Here is an 18,219-nt window from a genome sequence, read left to right as displayed (position 1 = left end):
CCAACTTACTCTTCCCATTGACTTAACCACACATATTTTATGCAAAAGATCTTAGATAATTTATGCATGCATTCCACCGACAAATTCTAGGTCTTTCTACAAAATATGCATGCGTTCCACCGACAGATTCTATTCCACCGACAGATTCTAGGTCTTTCTACAAAAGACCTTAGATATTGTATGCATGCGTTCCACCGACAAATTCTAGGTCTTTCTACAAAAGTCCTTAAATATTTTATGCATGCATTCCACATGCTTTTGCTAGAATTATCTAGCATTTGCATGAATCATCCATTGTGCTTATGTTGCCTTTTCAACATGAGCTGGACCCAACCCAAGACAAAATTACAATTCAACACTGTCACCCTTCTAAATCTTTTTTTATTTTTTTATTTTTTTTTTTTGGGGATGAAAACCCATTCTAAATCTTTTTTCACCTTTACGAAATGTTAAGTTTCAAACATTCTTACCCTAGGAATATCTTTTCTTTTTTTTTGGGGGGGGGGGGGGGGGGAACCCATTCTAAATCTTTTTTCACTTTTACAGAACGTTAAGTTTCAAACATTCTTACTCCAGGATATCTTTTCTTTTTTTTTGGGGGGGGGGAATACCCATTCTAAATCTTTTTTCACCTTTACAAAACGTTAAGTTTCAAACATTCTTACTCCAGGAATATCTTTTCAATTACTGGCATCATGGCACACATGTTACTGTGTTCATTGCTTTAGACGGTTCGAAGTTGATCACCATAATATAGTTGATTTCATAGGAATTAATGTGAGATGAAAACATGCTTACCTCCAATCCTTGACTGCCTAGTTTAACCAAAGGGATTTGAAACTTTTCTTCCATCTTCAACTAATAAAAAATACTTGTGCAATGGAAAGCTAGACCAGCTGATAATATCATCACGACAAGTTACATTTTGATGTTTAAAAGACTCACATAGACATATTTAGCTATTAAATATACTAATGAAAAATGGAACCCAACCCATCGAGTAACCTCTAATCAACTCAAACTTATTCAAAACTTGACTCAAACTTGGGTTGGGTTCGACTAATTCTAGTTAGCCCACCCTAAGTTCGAGTCGTATATGCAGACGACATACAGCATGTTAACTGGCCCAAAACTTACAACCAAAGGCCAATCACACGAAGAAAATCCCCTAGGCCCAATGATACTAAGTTGACCCGGCTGCTTACGTGGCCCTGGCGACGTGTCAAGGACTTATAGCCAATCGCCACGTATCAATCTCCGTTTTCACCGTCCCTGCTTCTTCTTCCCCTCTTCAACTTCAAGCTGTCGTCATCGAGTTGAATCTCTCAGACCCCAAAACTGAAAAGACAAAAAAATGGAGGGAAGCGCGAAGGGTTTGATGCTGATTGGTCTTCTTCTCGTGAGCTTCTTCGGAAAGATTGCATCGCTATCGGTGACAGTGAACGATGTCGAATGCTTGTACGAGTATGTCCTCTACGAAGGCGACACCGTTTCGGGCAACTTCGTGGTCGTCGATCACGATATTTTCTGGGGCGCGGATCATCCTGGCCTCGACTTAATCGTGAGTTCTGTTTTTATCTTTTCACGTTTTATCCCCAAACCGCAATTGCATCGAAATTTTGCCAAATTGGGTTTTAGGGTTTATGCAGGGGACAAATTTTGTTGTGGAATGGATCTGCTTATAGATTGTAGATTTTAAATTGTTTGGTATTAAAATTTGTTAGAATTTTTTGAAGATATCGATTTTTGAACTAAAATTGGTAATTGAAGCTGCAATCTTGATGCTTGTAAGTCAAAGCCAGTTCTGAAGACTATTTGATATTCTTAGTTTATTGGTTTCGAAAATTCAAACCCCCGAATCGAAAATATTGATAACTGATAAGATTATTAAGCAAAGGTGTGCTCTTTTTCAAGTGTTTGTAGCAGCATCAAGTCAGTAGAAATAGTTCGAGTAGGTGGGAACTGATGAGAACCCAGGGAAGGTCTTGGAGAAATTGTCAAAAATAGAGCTACATTGGCTGTCTGAATATCCCGCTAGAGTCTGTGCTTCAAAAAGAATAGAAGAAGTAGTGGATCGTAATGGTGACGGTCACCAATCCTTACAGGTGTGCTTAGTAGGGAGAACCCATTTCAGATAGTCATGCCTCTGTCCATCTTGCACAAAATTTTTAAACAACCTTGTCTGTGATTTTAGTAAAACTACTGCTCAAGATTTCCACTTTGTTTCCTTCCTGGATTAATATTATTCTGTGGTAATTCATAAATTTGGTAAGTTAAAATTCAGTTTGGTTGTGTCATTCAAGTTGAAATTTATGTTAAATTTTATTATCCGAGCCTTCAAAGTATTGCTAGATTTATTTCAATAATACTACTGCATTAGACATATACTTGAGATGCTTTGTCTTATAACTTTTAGTTTAGATGTGGAGTGTAGGGGTTTGAACCATTGGGATACTGAATGCATGTAGTACTTGGTAAATAGATTATGACAATGTGCATTAGGAACCAAAATGTGGTGTTATATGAAAATATCATTTATCAATTTTATAAGAATTATTAGTTTTCAGCTGCAAATAATTTAGATCTTATTACGTTTATGTTTATATCCACCCAGTTTTTCCATGGCAGCAATTTAAGTTCTTGCTTAAATAAAGGATTTTGACATTGGATAATTGGACCAAAAAGGGGTGAGGTTCTTGTTCGTAAGAACTAAGAACTCAAAAGAGTCGGTTCATTACATACCTATTCTCTACTTTGTAGCTTGGGCACTATGACTTCTGTTTTCTCTAGCTTGGTATTGGTTGGTACTTGGGTATTGCATAAGAGTGTAGGAAATGGTATCTGGCTAGATTGGAGTTTAGCGAGCAGATTGTTCATGATTTTTGGTCTTTGGAAGGCAGTTTCGATATTTGTTTCTTAGAGATGGTGGGTTGAGAGGGATCACCAAGCATTTGAAGGCATGCAACTCTCTTTCTGTAAATGGATCAAGAAGGATTATGTATCTTTCCTTCCTCTTCTAGAGATTTTGTTTTCTTAACGTCCTTGATTTTTGTTATTGTATGCTTCTTGTCTGCATTGGCTGCACTTATTCTTTCAAATAAACTTTTACTTGATGAAAAAAATTCCTAATGGTTGTATTTTGTGCAGGTGACATCTCCTGGTGGTAATACGGTGCACACTTCAAAGGGAACATCTGGGGATAAGTTTGAGTTTAAAGCCCCAAGAAGTGGGATGTACAAATTTTGTTTCCACAATCCTTACTCAACACCAGAGACTGTTTCCTTTAACATTCATGTTGGACATATTCCCAACGAGCACAATATTGCAAAAGATGGTTTGTGAAATTCTCTGTCAATATGTTTTCATTGTGTTATTTTCTTTTCAAGTTTCGATATGCAATTTGAAGTAATTGTTGTCCTGAACGGCCAAAAGGAAAACACTTTTCCCCTTTGACTGTCAACTACTATGAATTGCTTGCTGAAGTATGTTAGTCTCAGTAACACATATGAGACTGATTTCAGTTTTATCTCTGCCCCCCTTAGATTTTCTTTAACCTTTAGATGTTTGTTTGTTGCAGAGCATCTAGACCCTATAAATGTTAAAATTGCTGAGCTTAGAGAGGCGTTGGAATCAGTTACATTAGAGCAGAAGTACTTGAAAGCACGTGATGTTCGACATCGTCATAGTAAGTTTTGGTCTGTCTTTACCAAGAAAATTGTCAATGTTGCAGTCATGCTATATCATTATAGTGTACTGCAATTAGATCTATGCCCTATTTGTTAACGGGACCCTTGCTCCCCACTTTGTGTGAGCGTATGGGAATTTCTTGAATTTTAATCCCTATATGTCCTCATTACCATATGTATCTGTGTTTACAATATCTTCTGTTTGATTTGTTTATTATTCCCTTTGCAATTCTATACTCACATGTTATGATGCTAATAGTAATACTTAGTTATGCTTTGATAAAACTGAAAATATATCTTTGCTGATAACTATCTACTAAATGTGCAGTACTGTACAACCCGCGTTTAGCTAACTTTTCAAATATTAGTTCATTAGATCAAAATTTTCGACAGCTTATTTTAGGTATTAACTGAGATGGTGATAAAGCATTGACTCATGTGCAAGTGTTAAAATTAATGCTAGACCGATGTGGACTACTTGGTTACTTTTGTGATACTCCAATGTTGTTGATTGTGTGCATATGTTATGAAGTCAAGAACTCTCACGACAACCATTTTTCAGTGGCTACCCGCATATCATTAACCTGCTTCTTATTAGCTCATGCCAGTACTAAGTAACGAAATAATGCGGTGGATAATACATCCATGTTTTAGGACCTGGTAACATGTTATGATTCTGATGACATTCTTTTTTGTGCCTGCCACAGCAAACGAGAGCACAAGGAGACGGGTTGTGTTGTATACAGTGGCAGAGTATCTTGCGCTGGCTGCTGCGAGTGCTTTACAAGTCGTATACATTCGCAAACTTTTCAGCAAATCGGTTGCATACAATCGGGTTTGAGCTGCCTGGGTCGTGTTATTGTCTATTTTAACAACAGGATGAGCCTTATAGATTATTTCAGATACGTCTTTTGTGTAACAAGTTATGAAAAGTTAATACTATTTTGGTTGACTGGCACTTTGAAATGTCATGGAGCTTCTTATTTTGCCATAAAAAAGGGAAATGAGCTTCTTAATGCATGCAACAGAATTTCCCAGAATAACACTTGCGCAAATGTTCCAAAAATAAATAAAAAATTGTTATTAGCGCTCTAAAAATCTAATTATGTAATTCAATTTTTTATAATTAGAAAGAAAAATACACTTGTAAGGAGTGCAGAATGAAATTTTTGGAGTGCTAGTGACAGTTTCCAAAAAAATTAGATCTAAATTCAATACCAAACATACCCTAAGCTATCACTGCATGTGGTTAGTTTTAACTAGATATTGAACTTATTACAAATACGACATAGTTAGTTTTAACTAGATATTGGACTTATTACAAATACGACATAACTAGTTCTAACTAGATTTTTTTTTTTTTTTTAACAAACGATATTATTTACATTAAAGGATGGAAAAGTGACCTAAGTTTCATAATGAGCTAGCAATAATGTAATTCAAATTCATTTTTGGGGAGAATCGAACCTAAAACCTCTCATTTACAAACAAATTTTAAATTTCTTTTCGTTTCCTCACAAGCAAAATTTAGATTTAGAAAAAGGTTATGAATCTCATTCCTCTTTTATTTTTCCATTTTTTTTTTTTTTTGTGACTCAAATTATTGGAAAAAAAATCCACCCCTAATACATTTTTTTTTTTTTGAAAAAGATACTGTAGCAATTTTATTCATAGATCAGGGAAGCATACAATAAAAAAAGAGGGTGTCCCGAATTGAATCTAGAGGCTCCATCAAAACCAGTTCGAACATTTTAATGTTTGTGCTACGCATAACTATGCCAAATAAAATTTATCTTTAAAATTAAAGTAGTGCTCGAAAGGTTATATTTGTATATTGATTGATATCACGAATATACATGCATATTATTGAAATAAATAAAATAATAATATAGTTTGTGTTGTAAAATTAATTCTAAGAGTAGGTGATACTTGATACAGAGAGGAACAACAAACAGAAAAAGAATTATTCAGGTGTGCGAGCATTGTATGTTCACTCTCTAATTTTATATTTTTATTTATACTAAACATGATCGACTTTTTTACCCTATAAGTAACCAAATTTATGAGAATTTGATCTCCAAATTCTATTGAAATTCTATGTTAGCTTCACACAATTATATTTTTAATAAACACACTAATTGCACTGGTATGCTTAACATAGATATGCGCGTGTGTGTATTACAAATTATAGCTTAATACAAGTAATTATTTGATATGACAAGTAATACTCCACGAGATCTTTCCTTTTTAGTGAAAAATAGTCAACTCAACTTAAATGCATTTAACCCAAATTCCAAGGTGTTGAGTTCGCTTGTCGCAATAAATAAGGTGAAATTTTTTGTAATCTTTCTAAATTTTAAAAGGACGAATAATCGTTGCTTGTCAACAGTCGTTTTCTTTAAAAGAAAATTACAAATTAGTGGTCATGAACATTGATATGCAGCAACTAAAATATTACAACTTAAAAGAACAAAGAAAGAATATTATTATTACAACTGTGTGACACTAATTATTGCAGAAATTTACTCGTAAATGTAATTGTAACCAATTTTTCCCCGTTTTGGCAAAACGAATTACAGTCAATAGCAAAGATATTCACTGGCAAGATAGGAACAAATAGTTGTAATTTGTACAAAGTAGTAAAGGCAATATTGGAACACCAAAAGTCCTTTCTAAAGCTTATAATATTAATCCGTGATTACCCATGGAAGACAAATTTTAGATCATACATCCAACTCTCTCTCTCTCTCTCTGCTTTTATCCGCCATTTCTTTGCGTGTGTTTGACTCATCGATAAACTAAGCTATCCAGAAAATGTTGGCAGTGTTCGACAAGTCGGTCGCCAAATGCCCGGAGGCGCTGCAGAGCCCTCGGTCCGGATCAGCCTCCGCCCTGAAAGATGGGTTTCTGGCGCAGCAGTTTGCTTCTGTGCATCCTTCCTCCGTCACTGTCAATCTTGGCGCTTCTGGTCTAATCGCCTACTCTCTCGACAGACAGAACCCTCTTCTTCCAAGGTACAACATCATTGAAAGATCATCTCTCTTTTTGGGAAAATCAGTGAAATGGATAATACCCTTTAAAGAAAACAACAAATTAAGACTGCCCATTTCTTTGTTTTTGTAGTTTTTGGTTGATCCGAACTCGATGATTCCTGGGTCCTTTTTTTTATTTTTTATTTTTTTGTTAAAATAAACAAAATGGAAGATACCCTTTAAAGAAAACAAGAAATTATGATTGCCTATTTCTTTGTTTTCTGTCGTTTTTGTAGTTTTTGGTCGATCTGAGCTTTTAGATTCGTGGGTCGTTGGCTTTTTCTGTGTTTGTTGATCTTAGTTTTGGTACAGATTGATATCAGTTTTTTGACGATCGGAGAACGTTGGTTTGGATTAAATCTGTTCCAGAGTGTTTTCATGGAGTTTGACCAAAAAAAAATTAAAAAAAATATTCTGTTTGATCATATGTATTTAGGCCTTATTTGTAAGAAATCGTGAGTTTGGCCATTCAATTTAATTTGTTTATCTGCTTTTATTATTTTTTGAATCTTGTAAAGGGCTTATAAAGCATGATCTGCATAAATTTGGTGATGTAGTTTTACCTCCTGTAAATTCTTTGTTTTTCTTGATAAGGACAAAGAACATATGGTTTGTTTGGTGGAGATTTGGAACAAAAAAACAGTTTAACTCTTTGGCAATATCCTCCTACTAATTTAAGTATAATTTCATACATTAATTGGACTGAGATCATAGCTTTATTGCTTTTCATTCATTTGAATGCCATTTTTTTTTATTTGTTTTGTAGTGCAGAAGATTGATTCTTATGATTTTGTTGTGGTTAATGATCAGTAGCTTTGGAATTGCATTGAAAAATTAACTCCGACTTTGTTCTCGTATCAATTTTCTCTCCAAAAAAAAAACAACAGAAGGAACCAGATTTTCTGTTGCATTTAATGTTAGACATATTCATTCATTGTATGTTGGTTAGGTTGTTTGCGGTTGTGGACGACATTTTCTGCCTGTTCCAAGGCCACATCGAGAATATTGCTCTTCTTAAGCAACAATATGGATTGAACAAGACAGCCAATGAGGTGATCATTGTTATTGAAGCTTTCAGGACTCTGAGAGACCGAGGTCCTTATCCTGCCGACCAGGTTGTGAGAGATATCCAAGGGAAGTTTGCATTTGTTCTCTTTGACAGTGCATCCAAAGCCACTTTTATAGCTACTGTAAGTAAACCTCCTTCCGTAGAATGTGTCCTCAATCGTCACTTGCCCTTCCTTTTTTACTGTCAAGTTCTTGTGATCTCTTTCTTTCCACTGGTCATTTGGTTTTGTAGTTGAGCCGACCCCTTTTCATGTGCAGGATCCTGATGGGAATGTTCCGTTCTTCTGGGGAACTGATTCTGAAGGCCATCTTGTTCTTTCAGAGGATTCAGAAGTTGTGAAGAAGGGCTGCGGGAATTCTTTTGCACCATTTCCTAAAGGTATATATAACTATAACCAAATGTATTAGGCCTGATAGAACAAAATGTGTAGCATTTTCATTGAGTCCTTTCCGCGTTGTATAATGTATCAGCTATATCTCAATCATGGAAGAATATGATGCCACAAATGTAGTATGAAATCCATAGTTTTGTGTATCGGAATTTGGAATTGATTCACATGTAAACATGTAACGGATCTTTCATCTTGCTCATTGGGGTAATCTAGGTCTTTTGTCTGCTTACCTTTCTTGTTTCACATGGCATTGCTTTCCTTTGAATCCTCGGTATGAGTGGTAGACTTCTAATAACTATGTGGGTACTGTTCTCTCAGGTTGTTTTTTCACTTCCTCTGGAGGCTTGAGGAGTTATGAGCATCCCCACAATGAGTTGAAGGCGGTGCCACGTGTGGATAGCTCAGGTGAAATGTGCGGTGCAAATTTCAAGGTCGATGCTGATACTAAGAAGGAATCGAGTGGCATCCCAAGAGTCGGGAGTGCTGCCAACTGGTCGTCAAATTACTAAGTTCGTAGCTACTTTCACTGAGAAGGCTATTAAGTAGGCCTCGAATTAGTTCTGATCTGACTTTTCTCCATCGTTTTTCCGTATTCATGACTCCGTTTGCCTTAATATGGCTACCAAAGTTTATATGGTTATTGAAAATTTGAAAGACACGATTATGTAATTGCTCACTATCAAAACTATAAGCTGTAACGGCCCTCAGAACCTTCTGGCATAGAACATCAAATAATACTGCGCCCTTGGGGGCTGATCTTTTCCCCGAAGATGCATTCAAGAACCGTGTAATGGAAGCATGTTAAAGTGAAGTAGATGTTATGATATTCGACTAGTAATTTCTAACATATGTTGTTGCTACAGCACTATGTTTATGCTCAACAAAATGAAGCTATACCTCGGAGCACAGGCAAGAGTGAACATGCTCTCGTGCGCCGACAACTCTTAAGAAAGTTACTTTGCGTATCACTAAAGTTTTGAACCAAATTACGATTATATGGATAGCATCTCCATTTGCCTCTTGTGTCGACGAAGGCCGTCAACTTCAGTCCTTTGCATCGGCAATGCCTCCTGCAGTTATCTGGAAAACGTGCATTTCTGTCAAGAATAACAACGAATGAATATAGGCAGTTCCTGCAATTTTTCGTCATCTTGGATTTACGATCATATTCTTGCTATAGATGATGAGGACAATCAGAAAATCAAAATGTAGACTCTGAAGGATATTGCTTCAGCCTCGGGCAGGTTTGGGGCATCGAACACCTTGCAGACACGCTGTTCACCTTTGCCTTTCCTGAACATCAGCCTGATTGTTGCAGCATGGGCAAGCACATGTCCTCCTGCTGGTTTCTTTGGGTCTGATATGAACACTCCACCACCAGGGTCGGCTATCACTGCACAATTATATGATTCGCCAGTAAGCCCTGAGCTTTTTATTGATTTCAAAATGATTTGAGCGCAGAAAAATCTTCAAAAGTTGGGCATTACCTTGGTTGGTCATGTACACAGCAACGTTGAACTCCTCAGCTATCTTCGTTAGTCGGGAAAGCATCTGAGCTAGTTTTTGCTGCATATAAAAGCTTTCTCATGTCAGAACAACACCAAATCTAAATCTAAGACATTGCAGGGAGTCTTTGGAGCAGACCTGGCGGTCTGCAAGCTCTCCTCGTCCTGTAAAGTCAACTCGAAAGAGGGCAATCACCGAATCCACAATCTGAAAAAACACTGACGATATGAATCAATATTCCTGGACTGTTGATATTTGTCCATAAAGAGTTTCAGGTTAGTGAAGTCTTACCAGAAGTCTGAATGGCTCTTCAGACATTTTTGCAGCCAGACCAAGAAGCAGGTTATACTGATGCTCATATGTATATGCACGAGCATAAATGATCTTTGCAGCGGAAGAAGAAAATGACACGGTTAGTTCCGAAATATAATCGCTCGCAGCTTTAACTGCTGTATATGGAGAAAATGAAAGCTTACATTGTCCAGGACAGCTCCTGGATCCAAGCCAAATCTTTCAGCTATTGGCACAATTCGATCAGGTCGGCTGCAGGTGCATATAGTTAAGAAGACAACAAACTTGAATTGAACTAAAGTGGATTTGTTTAAGCTAATTTTAATTTTGTTCATTTTTTCAATCGAAATACGCTGTACGAAATATTACAAGAGATGGACAAACAGAAAGGATACAAGGTTCCTTCAGTATCAATGTAAGCAACTTTTCCATTCCCTCCCTTCATGTTGGTGGGAAGCTGCAAAGTAATAGACATCTCAGTCAGCAAGGCTTGATGCGTATCTTCTGATATTCGAGTTAAAATTCATATTCCAATACGTGAAATCCTGGCATTACGCTTTAGAAAGTTTTGCATGCAGCAGTTCGAAAACCACAATTATCACTAAACTACACAGCACAGCACGATTATAAACGGATCATATATAATCCCTTATAGCAAATCAAAGTCTGTCATCTTAGATTCTTAAAACTAATGCAAGAAAATCTGTGAATTGCAGTCGATAGACGCTGACATTTCAAAACTCTACTCAAATCCCAGACTTATTTTCGAGTTCGTAAAAGAACCCGACAGAGTTCTACACAATGGCTAAATGATTTCCCTGTATGATAGGAAATAACTCGGGAGAGAGAGGAACCTGTGTAGAAACGCAGAGAGTATGAGCAAGCTGTGTTTTCCCACACCTGATATCAACATTTTATATGGCAGTAAAGAAGTTCGTGTCAAAATATTAGAATTGCAATTGCAAATGAAAGCTTCTTAGTTTCGATACAAGCAATGGACGGCAATAATGCATCAAAGAAACACTGCTATATATGACTAATGTCCTCACCGGAATTCTCCAAACGCTTCCGTGATTGACATAGTTTCAACTCCACCTTCATTTTATTTTCACACAAATTACCTCAAACAAACAAGTAATCACAATAAACCATACCAGATTGAATAACTAACAGCGCGAAATTACCGCCTAGGAGTTCATCAAGGGCATGGCTTCCGGTTGTAATCTTAATCACCGACTTTCTCTGTACACAAAAACAAAATTCAACTTCTCAATTTTACATTAGAGCATGACCTCTGCTCTTGATAAATCTGTGCGAGAGAAAAAGGACTTAATCTGACGGCTCAGATCTACTGGATTTGCATAGAGCCAAATCACAACTATAGCAACTGTGATCTTACTTTGATCAGAGCGTCACTTCCAGTAATATATCCAAAGTTCTGTAAAGCAAAAACATAAACGAAAAAAGTACATTACGAAAAACGAAATTAAGGCTAGCAATCACAGAAATTCAAAGAAAATCACACATGAATGTTTCGAAATATGGAAAATCTTGAGTGCTAAGTGCTAACCACTATCTTTTCAGCGGCTTCGCATATCTTATCAACTTTTGCCTCTGATAATCCTTTGATTCCAGTCAAGTTCTGCCAAACAGAAATCGGAGTAAGGAAAAGGAACTTTAACATACACAGATTAAGAAATCGGAACGGAAATTCGTTTGTACCTTCTTCGTATGCATCATCAAGCCATTGCAGGTGTAGATCCCTGCATCCTGAAGCTTCTTAATATCTCCGGCATTGATTCCCTGAGCAATCACTGCACAAAACTCGCTTTTGAGGCAAAAATGGCTCCAAATTTATGTCTACTGTGAGCATCGTATGAAACTAATTCTATTTCACCAAGAAATTAAACTTAATTACTTAAAAGAAGCGATGCTCCTAGGATTTGAGGAGTTTTTGAGAGAAATAAAGCAAATCCAACAGAAATTAACAAATGAGAGGCAAAAAGGTGAAATGGAATTCGATAACAGAAACCGATCGAGCTAGAAACAATAAATATTCAAATAAATCGAGAAAATTAGTTTACGATTTCGATTTTCCTAAAATTAAACGAGAACACTGTTGAAACGGTAGAAATCGAGAATTGAAGTACGTAATCGGAAAGTGAACGGAAGAGAAGGTCAGTGAGGAAGCTTACACTTGTCGATCGCTTCGAACAGGTCCTCTTCATCCTCAATGTCCTCGCGCTCGACGAGCTGCAGCTGCTGGCTCTGCTCTTCGGCCCTGAGCATCATCGCAGATAAAGTTAGGCTTCAATTTCAGAGAAGAACACTCGGTGACTCGAGCTGAAAGGAAGAAAATGGAGCTTTCAAATCTGCGATTTACTTGAGAGTAGCGAGCATCTTTGTTGTGGTTGAACGATTGAGTGAGTGTTTGGCTTCTGGGAAACGAGAGAGGTTTGGATTTTTGAAATGTGGAGGGATGTGAGGGAGGGGCTCTATTTAAAGGGCGGGAAGAAGGGAAGCGAAGAGGCGTCGGTTTTTTTATTTTTAATTTTGGTCTTTATATTTTGATAACTCATCAATTTAGTCCTTTAGACATTTTTTAAACATAAAATTTGAATTTGAAGGCTTATGTAGCATTTTGACATTTTTTAAAATTTTGTTCTCTACCCGATATGTCAAATTAAACTATTATTTTATTACACAATTTTATTTTAATAATTATATTATATATTTTAATTTTACATATATAAATAATTGATAATAAAAATTATTCGAATTAGACTGCAAATATTCTAAAAGTGAAATCAAAACCCCAAATATGAAGTCTTTGATTGTTTAATTCGCGGGAGGAGAGAAGGAGGGAGAGAGAGCGTGATGTGATGAAGAAGGGAGCACAGAGACTGACTGATTCCACAACAATCTCTGGAGTTTTAGGCCTTTGCGGCATCGCATTGTTTGAAAACAAAGGAAAGCGGTCAAAGTCTGAGAGGTGGGTGGAAATTCTAGGCTTCTAAGAAGAAAACTTTCTGGAAATTGGACAAGATTTAATTTTGAAATTGGATTTGGGTCATTAGGGTTTCTTGATTTTTTTGCACAAGATTAATTTCGACTGTGATTTGTGTTTTAGAAAGCGTAGAACACAGAGAAGGAGCTCGATCTCAATCCCTGTAGCTGTTCTTGATCTTGAGGATGTGAATCGATAAAAAGAAATTCATATTAACCCATCCACTTTCCTCTCCATGTTTTAGATTGAGATCGTGAGGTTGATTTTTGGGTTTGGTTTTGAGAAAAGGGAAGAAAAAGGCGAGGAGAATAGAGTAAGAGAGGAGATAAAAATAATAATAAAATATTTGAAGCTGCTGTCAAATGTGACAGCAAGCCCTTGCTGCCAATCCTTGTCATCACCACATAGGAATTGGCATTTCGGTTGGGGAATATTATTGTGGTTTTTTTTTTTACTTTTATAACCTATGTGGACATTTTGACATTTCCTTTGAAGATGCTCTTATAATTCAAACTCGTACTTTTGCCACATCATCATAAGTGGGCCATAATTATGCCACATAAGTAAACTTAACGGTTAACTACAGAATACATAAAAACAAGAGAAGGTGGAGTAAATAGTGAGTTTCAGGAATAAGGTGGTGACTTTTAAGTTTCAAAGGCAATTGAGAGCGAAATCAAGTTTTAGGGAGTAAAGTAGCTATTTTTGAGTTTCAAAGGGCAAAGTGGGATCAAAATCGAATGTCATGCAGCAGAGTGGCAACTTTTCAATTTTAGATGGCAAAATGAGATTGAAATTAAGTTCTAGAGAGTGTAGCTAAAAATAAGTAAAAAAAAATCTAGTTTTGATTGAAGTTTTGTAAAAATATTATGTGTATTTCTTTAGTTCATTTTTCTACCTTCAACACTTGGAATATAACTGCTCAAGTGAAGTTTGACCCGAAAGGTGTGATAGGGCGCTCAAGGGGGCTTCCTCTAGCTAAAACAAAAACAATTTACAATTTTTTTTAAAACAAAAGTTTGTTTCCTAAGTAGTCGTTTGATAATTATTTCATTTTTTGTTGAGACCCTTTTTTGTTGTTATTTTTTCTAAAACTAAAATTTTGTTTGGTAACTATTTCAGTTTTCAATATTCAAATAAAGAAACTGAAAACTAATTTCTTGATTTTTTTTTAAATTTGACTTTGAGTTTTCACTATTTTTTTTTGAAAACTGAAGGTAGTTATATTTTTTTTTTTTTTCATTTTCAAAAAAGTTAAAACTGAAAAAACGAAATGATTATCAAACGGCTAAATCAAATGACTAAAAGTTTTAATTTGTTTAAACAATTTCCTCCTTGCTCATGGTAATTCTACCACTCATTTGAATTGTTTCATTTTGGCATTCCAGAGTAGCTCAATTGCATTTGATTTTTATATATAGAAATCAGACAATCTAAGTTTGATTTCTATAGTACAAATTGATACATTGATATGAGTTTGATAGATATTTCTCAAAAAGTGAGTCAATAATTGGAGTCACCCTCATAAACTCACAAGTTTGATAGTATCAAACTCACGAGTTCAATATATTGAACTCAATAATTGGAGTCACCCTCATAAACTCAAATTTTCTAGTTTATTATAGGAGTTTGATTCATATTGCTGTGGAAGTTATTCTTCTCATAAGTGTTTTTGTTAAAATTTCTTTCACTATAAACACGTTGAAATTTTTACTAAATCCAAGTGATTTAAAAAAAAATACTAATGACTACTTCTTAAAAGATAACCAAAAAGTGCTTACATGGAAAGTTTGCTATGACCCATAAACACTTCTACATTTTTTCGCAAAACTCAGTTAAAAGCGCAAGCGCTTTTGGTTGTCAGAATTACTCATTCAAGACAATCTCAAGCATACCCCTTTTTGGTGTACATGTCACATGCTCCTAGACTACTTTAACCATATTTGTAAAAATATAGGTTCTCCAAACTGGTATCAAACTGTATGGGCAAAGATACTCAAAGAAAATGTCTTAACCATGAATGTAGTTTAGTCGTCTGCATGTCACAGAAATAGTCAAGCATAGAATGCCTCACTCATCGAGAAGACTAATGAAGCGACCTATTTCAACAAAAATATCAAAGATGCTTTGTTGTTCAAGAATGAGGTTAAATAGTCAGCCATAAACTCAAAGAGAATCCCTATCTATCCAGTCGGTTGAAATTCCTAATGCAATCTGATAGCTCCAGCCCAGTCTATCTAGCCGGTCGCCCTCACTGGTTGCTTTCGGAAAATTATAAATATAGTAATTTATAATTAAATAATATTATTAAATATACAATTCTAATTATTATAGGTCGTTGGATTTGGTTGAGATTTAATCTCAACTGTTCATTCATAAATAAAAACTCTCTTCAGTCACTCTCGAGTTTCGACCTCCCTTCTTGCTCTATCTCTCTTTTTACTAGTCTTCACTCTTCTCTGACCAAACACAAAACTCTCTCTCAACTCATCTCCTTCTCAGTCATCCCACACCACGCAAATCCATGCCTAAAAAGCGACTCCACTACCCACACCAGTCACACACTCTAATTCTCTCTCTCGAAAGTCCAAAATGAACTCAATCTCTCAGTCTCGGTTTGAGTCTAGACGTCATGTTCATGGAGAGGCATCATTTTGCGTCGCATCATAAACGATTTCTAGGGTTTGATTTCTACGATTCAAATTATTTTTTATGTGGTTGATTTCTAGGGTTTGTGAAAATTGGGGTTTCTGCAATTTTTTGTTTCTGGAATTGGATTTATGCAATTGGATTTGAATTTGCATTGTCAATTTGACTAACTTGAATTTCTAAGCATGAATGTAAGGGTGGGCAAGGTCTAGTTCACCCCGGTTGAACCCTTACATTGAAACCGAAATAAAAAAGTATCAACGGTTTGGTTCGGTGCAGTTCCGTTTAAATTTATTAGTAAAACCGTACCGTTTTGTTCAAGGCGGTTTCAATTGGGTTCTTATCAGTTTACAGTTTTAACCAAAATTATATGCATATATTTTCAAATCTTCTACTTCCTTGATTTTTGTGCCCCTAGCTAGTTTTACTCCACCTAGGGATGAGCAAAACACCCATGGATTTGGATAACCGCGGTTACCCGCCCATTTAAAGTTCATGAGGTAACCGTTTAGACGAACAAACGGTTATAGGTATAATCGTTTATTCGTGAAATATAAGGAAATGCATGCTAAAATGTATCTATAATGGTGTTTAACTGTCAGAAAACGAAAATTATGACAAATTTTCTTTTGTAATTTTCAAGTTGTTAAAAAAAACATGTAGACGGGTGAAAAAAGGGTAAATGAGTAAAAAAAGGATAAACGGGTTCAAAAACGGATAAATGGTTATGGTTAAATGGGTACACGGTTATGGTTAAATGGGTACACGGTTATGAGTATGATTAACCATTTATAAACGTTTAAGGATATGAGTATAACTGTTTATGCAATTATCCTATGGGTAAACGGTTATAAGGATATGAACATAAACAGTTATAGGTAAATAACCACGATTATCTGAATGCCATAACCTTTGCCCATCCCTAACTTCACCCTAGTACCTAGCTAGACCATGCTATACATACACAAATCTGTGCCAGCAAGAAACATAAATCCAAATAATGACTAACAATACTACTTCCTGCAACACTCTTAAATAAAATAAATTCTAATATTGTTAAACCATAACATCAAGCAAAGCACATAGGGAAGAAAACTTATGTTTGGGGCATTATGAGATGGAGGTTGCGTGTTAAAGAGTTTTGTAAATTTCATATGTCAGCTTTAAACAAGAGGGGTCTAGGCTTATAGGCTTGGAATTAATTAAATTTCATATGGGCCTAAATATAAAACGGGCTAAGGTGAGTTTGATATTAAAAAAAAAAAAAACAAACGGTTAGATCCGATTTTGACGGTTTTGTAAAAATAAAAATAGGAACTGGAACTGGTTAGAATGGTTTGGTTCAGTTCTTGAACTTATGTTGGCATTTATTTTTTTTTAACAATGTTGTCACGATTTATCTTGTCTGACTTGATTCGGTTTTGCAGTTTCATGATTTTATGTCACCCCTACATGCATGTCAATTAATCTTATCCGAAGAGGAAGGAAGCAACCTTATATGTATGGACCTCTCTTTGAAAGGAGGAGAACACCCTTACTTCGTAGTTCATCTACTTTCTGAACGGTATTGAAGTACCGAAATTTTTTTGGAAATTCTAGAATTCGGAAATATCGAGGTTCGGCTTCACCTTTCGAAGTCATCTCCCAAAAAGAATCGGTTCGAGATTCAATATAACGTTTTCAAATAGGTTCTCGCCCCGAAATAACCCTGGTTCAGAGGGGCAAACGGTTTTACTCCTAAAAACAATATGTGAATGTCATTTCCTTTTGCCAAGTACTATTTAATGCACAAACTTTTTTTTCCCAAAAATTTCGTTTATAAAAACCCAATACGGTTGTCGTTTTAGGCACGTCCTCCAAACAAAGGTAACATATTTAATTCAGGATTCTGCACAACTTGTGAAAGAAAGTCGCGGTGCCGCCGCGGAGTGCTCTATTAAGGTATTTCATTTTAACTCAAATTGAATGACATAGTACGATTTTGTAGTATTTTTTTTAGGTTTTTTAATTAAAATAATTTTTGAGATTTACAAAACACATCATTTTAGTCATTGAAATTGAAAATCAATAAAAATGGTCTCTGAAATTGTTCACCATCTATTATTTTGATCATTTTGTTAAAAACTCTGTTAAGTGTCCAAAGCTCTTGGCCGAAAGTTTGAACAATTTTCAAAGCTTCGTAACTCAATATTCTTATCCAAATTCAAACCATAATATATTAAAATGAAGATAGAAAAGTGTAGAACAAGATTATACCTATTTGGAAGCTCAAAAATAGTTTGAAATGTGACTAGTTCGATGAAAAATTGGAAAACTCACTGGAAATCGGGTAAACTTTAAACGTTCATAACTTCTTCAATGCTCAAAGAAATCGAGTGATTCAAAGACAAAAATCATACTTCTCGACAAGCCGAAGAGAATGGTACCCTTCTCAACGGCTAAATAGTCATGGTTTGACCGGAAAATGGTTTGAAAGTGGCTATCTTGGTCTCGAGTTAGCCACTTTCGAGCTTTTTTTTTCGGTTAAATCATGGAAAATTAGTCGTCGAGAAAGATACCATTCTCTTCGTCTCGTTGAATAGTATGAT

The 18,219-nt window shown here is 35.7% G+C and overlaps 3 protein-coding genes across 3 annotated transcripts; 2 read left to right on the top strand and 1 right to left on the bottom strand.

The window, feature by feature from the left end:
* The first annotated feature begins 1,293 nt into the window (after nucleotides 1–1,293).
* LOC103964748 (transmembrane emp24 domain-containing protein p24beta3) lies at nucleotides 1,294–4,644 on the top strand. The gene is made up of 4 exons (XM_009377717.3): nucleotides 1,294–1,561; nucleotides 3,148–3,334; nucleotides 3,578–3,685; nucleotides 4,394–4,644. The coding sequence occupies exons 1-4, from the start codon at nucleotides 1,355–1,357 to the stop codon at nucleotides 4,525–4,527; spliced, it is 636 nt and encodes a 211-aa protein (XP_009375992.2). The 5' UTR covers nucleotides 1,294–1,354; the 3' UTR covers nucleotides 4,528–4,644.
* A 1,789-nt stretch (nucleotides 4,645–6,433) lies between these two features.
* On the top strand, nucleotides 6,434–8,947 carry LOC103964749 (stem-specific protein TSJT1). The gene is made up of 4 exons (XM_009377718.3): nucleotides 6,434–6,700; nucleotides 7,668–7,908; nucleotides 8,045–8,165; nucleotides 8,497–8,947. Exons 1-4 carry the CDS (start codon nucleotides 6,501–6,503, stop codon nucleotides 8,685–8,687), a joined length of 753 nt encoding a protein of 250 aa, XP_009375993.2. The 5' UTR covers nucleotides 6,434–6,500; the 3' UTR covers nucleotides 8,688–8,947.
* Nucleotides 8,848–12,466, bottom strand: LOC103964750 (meiotic recombination protein DMC1 homolog). Its single transcript, XM_009377720.3, has 15 exons — nucleotides 12,359–12,466; nucleotides 12,171–12,256; nucleotides 11,698–11,789; nucleotides 11,546–11,617; nucleotides 11,375–11,413; nucleotides 11,160–11,217; nucleotides 11,025–11,070; nucleotides 10,830–10,875; nucleotides 10,371–10,432; nucleotides 10,161–10,227; nucleotides 9,976–10,068; nucleotides 9,823–9,891; nucleotides 9,666–9,744; nucleotides 9,405–9,571; nucleotides 8,848–9,267 (listed from the first exon to the last, which is right to left on the bottom strand). Exons 1-15 carry the CDS (start codon nucleotides 12,373–12,375, stop codon nucleotides 9,223–9,225), a joined length of 1,038 nt encoding a protein of 345 aa, XP_009375995.1. The 5' UTR covers nucleotides 12,376–12,466; the 3' UTR covers nucleotides 8,848–9,222.
* Between the last annotated feature and the right edge of the window lie 5,753 nt (nucleotides 12,467–18,219).

Source organism: the organism of the source record quoted next, unplaced genomic scaffold (genome assembly GCF_019419815.1).
Source record: "Pyrus x bretschneideri cultivar Hongxiangsu unplaced genomic scaffold, Pyrus_bretschneideri_v1 Contig21, whole genome shotgun sequence".
Lineage (NCBI taxonomy): Eukaryota > Viridiplantae > Streptophyta > Magnoliopsida > Rosales > Rosaceae > Pyrus > Pyrus x bretschneideri.
The sequence above is the reverse complement of the archived record's forward strand: the minus strand, read 5'-3'. Positions and strand labels throughout refer to the sequence as shown.

Coding starts and splice junctions, on each gene's coding strand:
- LOC103964748 (XM_009377717.3), top strand. CDS start 1,355: ATGGAGGGAAGCGCGAAGGGTTTGATGCTGATTGGTCTTCTTCTCGTG. Junction 3,335..3,577: donor GCACAATATTGCAAAAGATG/GTTTGTGAAATT, acceptor TGTTTGTTGCAG/AGCATCTAGACCCTATAAAT. Junction 3,686..4,393: donor TGATGTTCGACATCGTCATA/GTAAGTTTTGGT, acceptor TGCCTGCCACAG/CAAACGAGAGCACAAGGAGA.
- LOC103964749 (XM_009377718.3), top strand. CDS start 6,501: ATGTTGGCAGTGTTCGACAAGTCGGTCGCCAAATGCCCGGAGGCGCTG. Junction 6,701..7,667: donor CAGAACCCTCTTCTTCCAAG/GTACAACATCAT, acceptor TATGTTGGTTAG/GTTGTTTGCGGTTGTGGACG. Junction 7,909..8,044: donor AAGCCACTTTTATAGCTACT/GTAAGTAAACCT, acceptor TTTCATGTGCAG/GATCCTGATGGGAATGTTCC.
- LOC103964750 (XM_009377720.3), bottom strand. Junction 11,218..11,374: donor GAAGTGACGCTCTGATCAAA/GTAAGATCACAG, acceptor TTTTGTGTACAG/AGAAAGTCGGTGATTAAGAT. Junction 9,745..9,822: donor GAGAGCTTGCAGACCGCCAG/GTCTGCTCCAAA, acceptor TTTTATATGCAG/CAAAAACTAGCTCAGATGCT.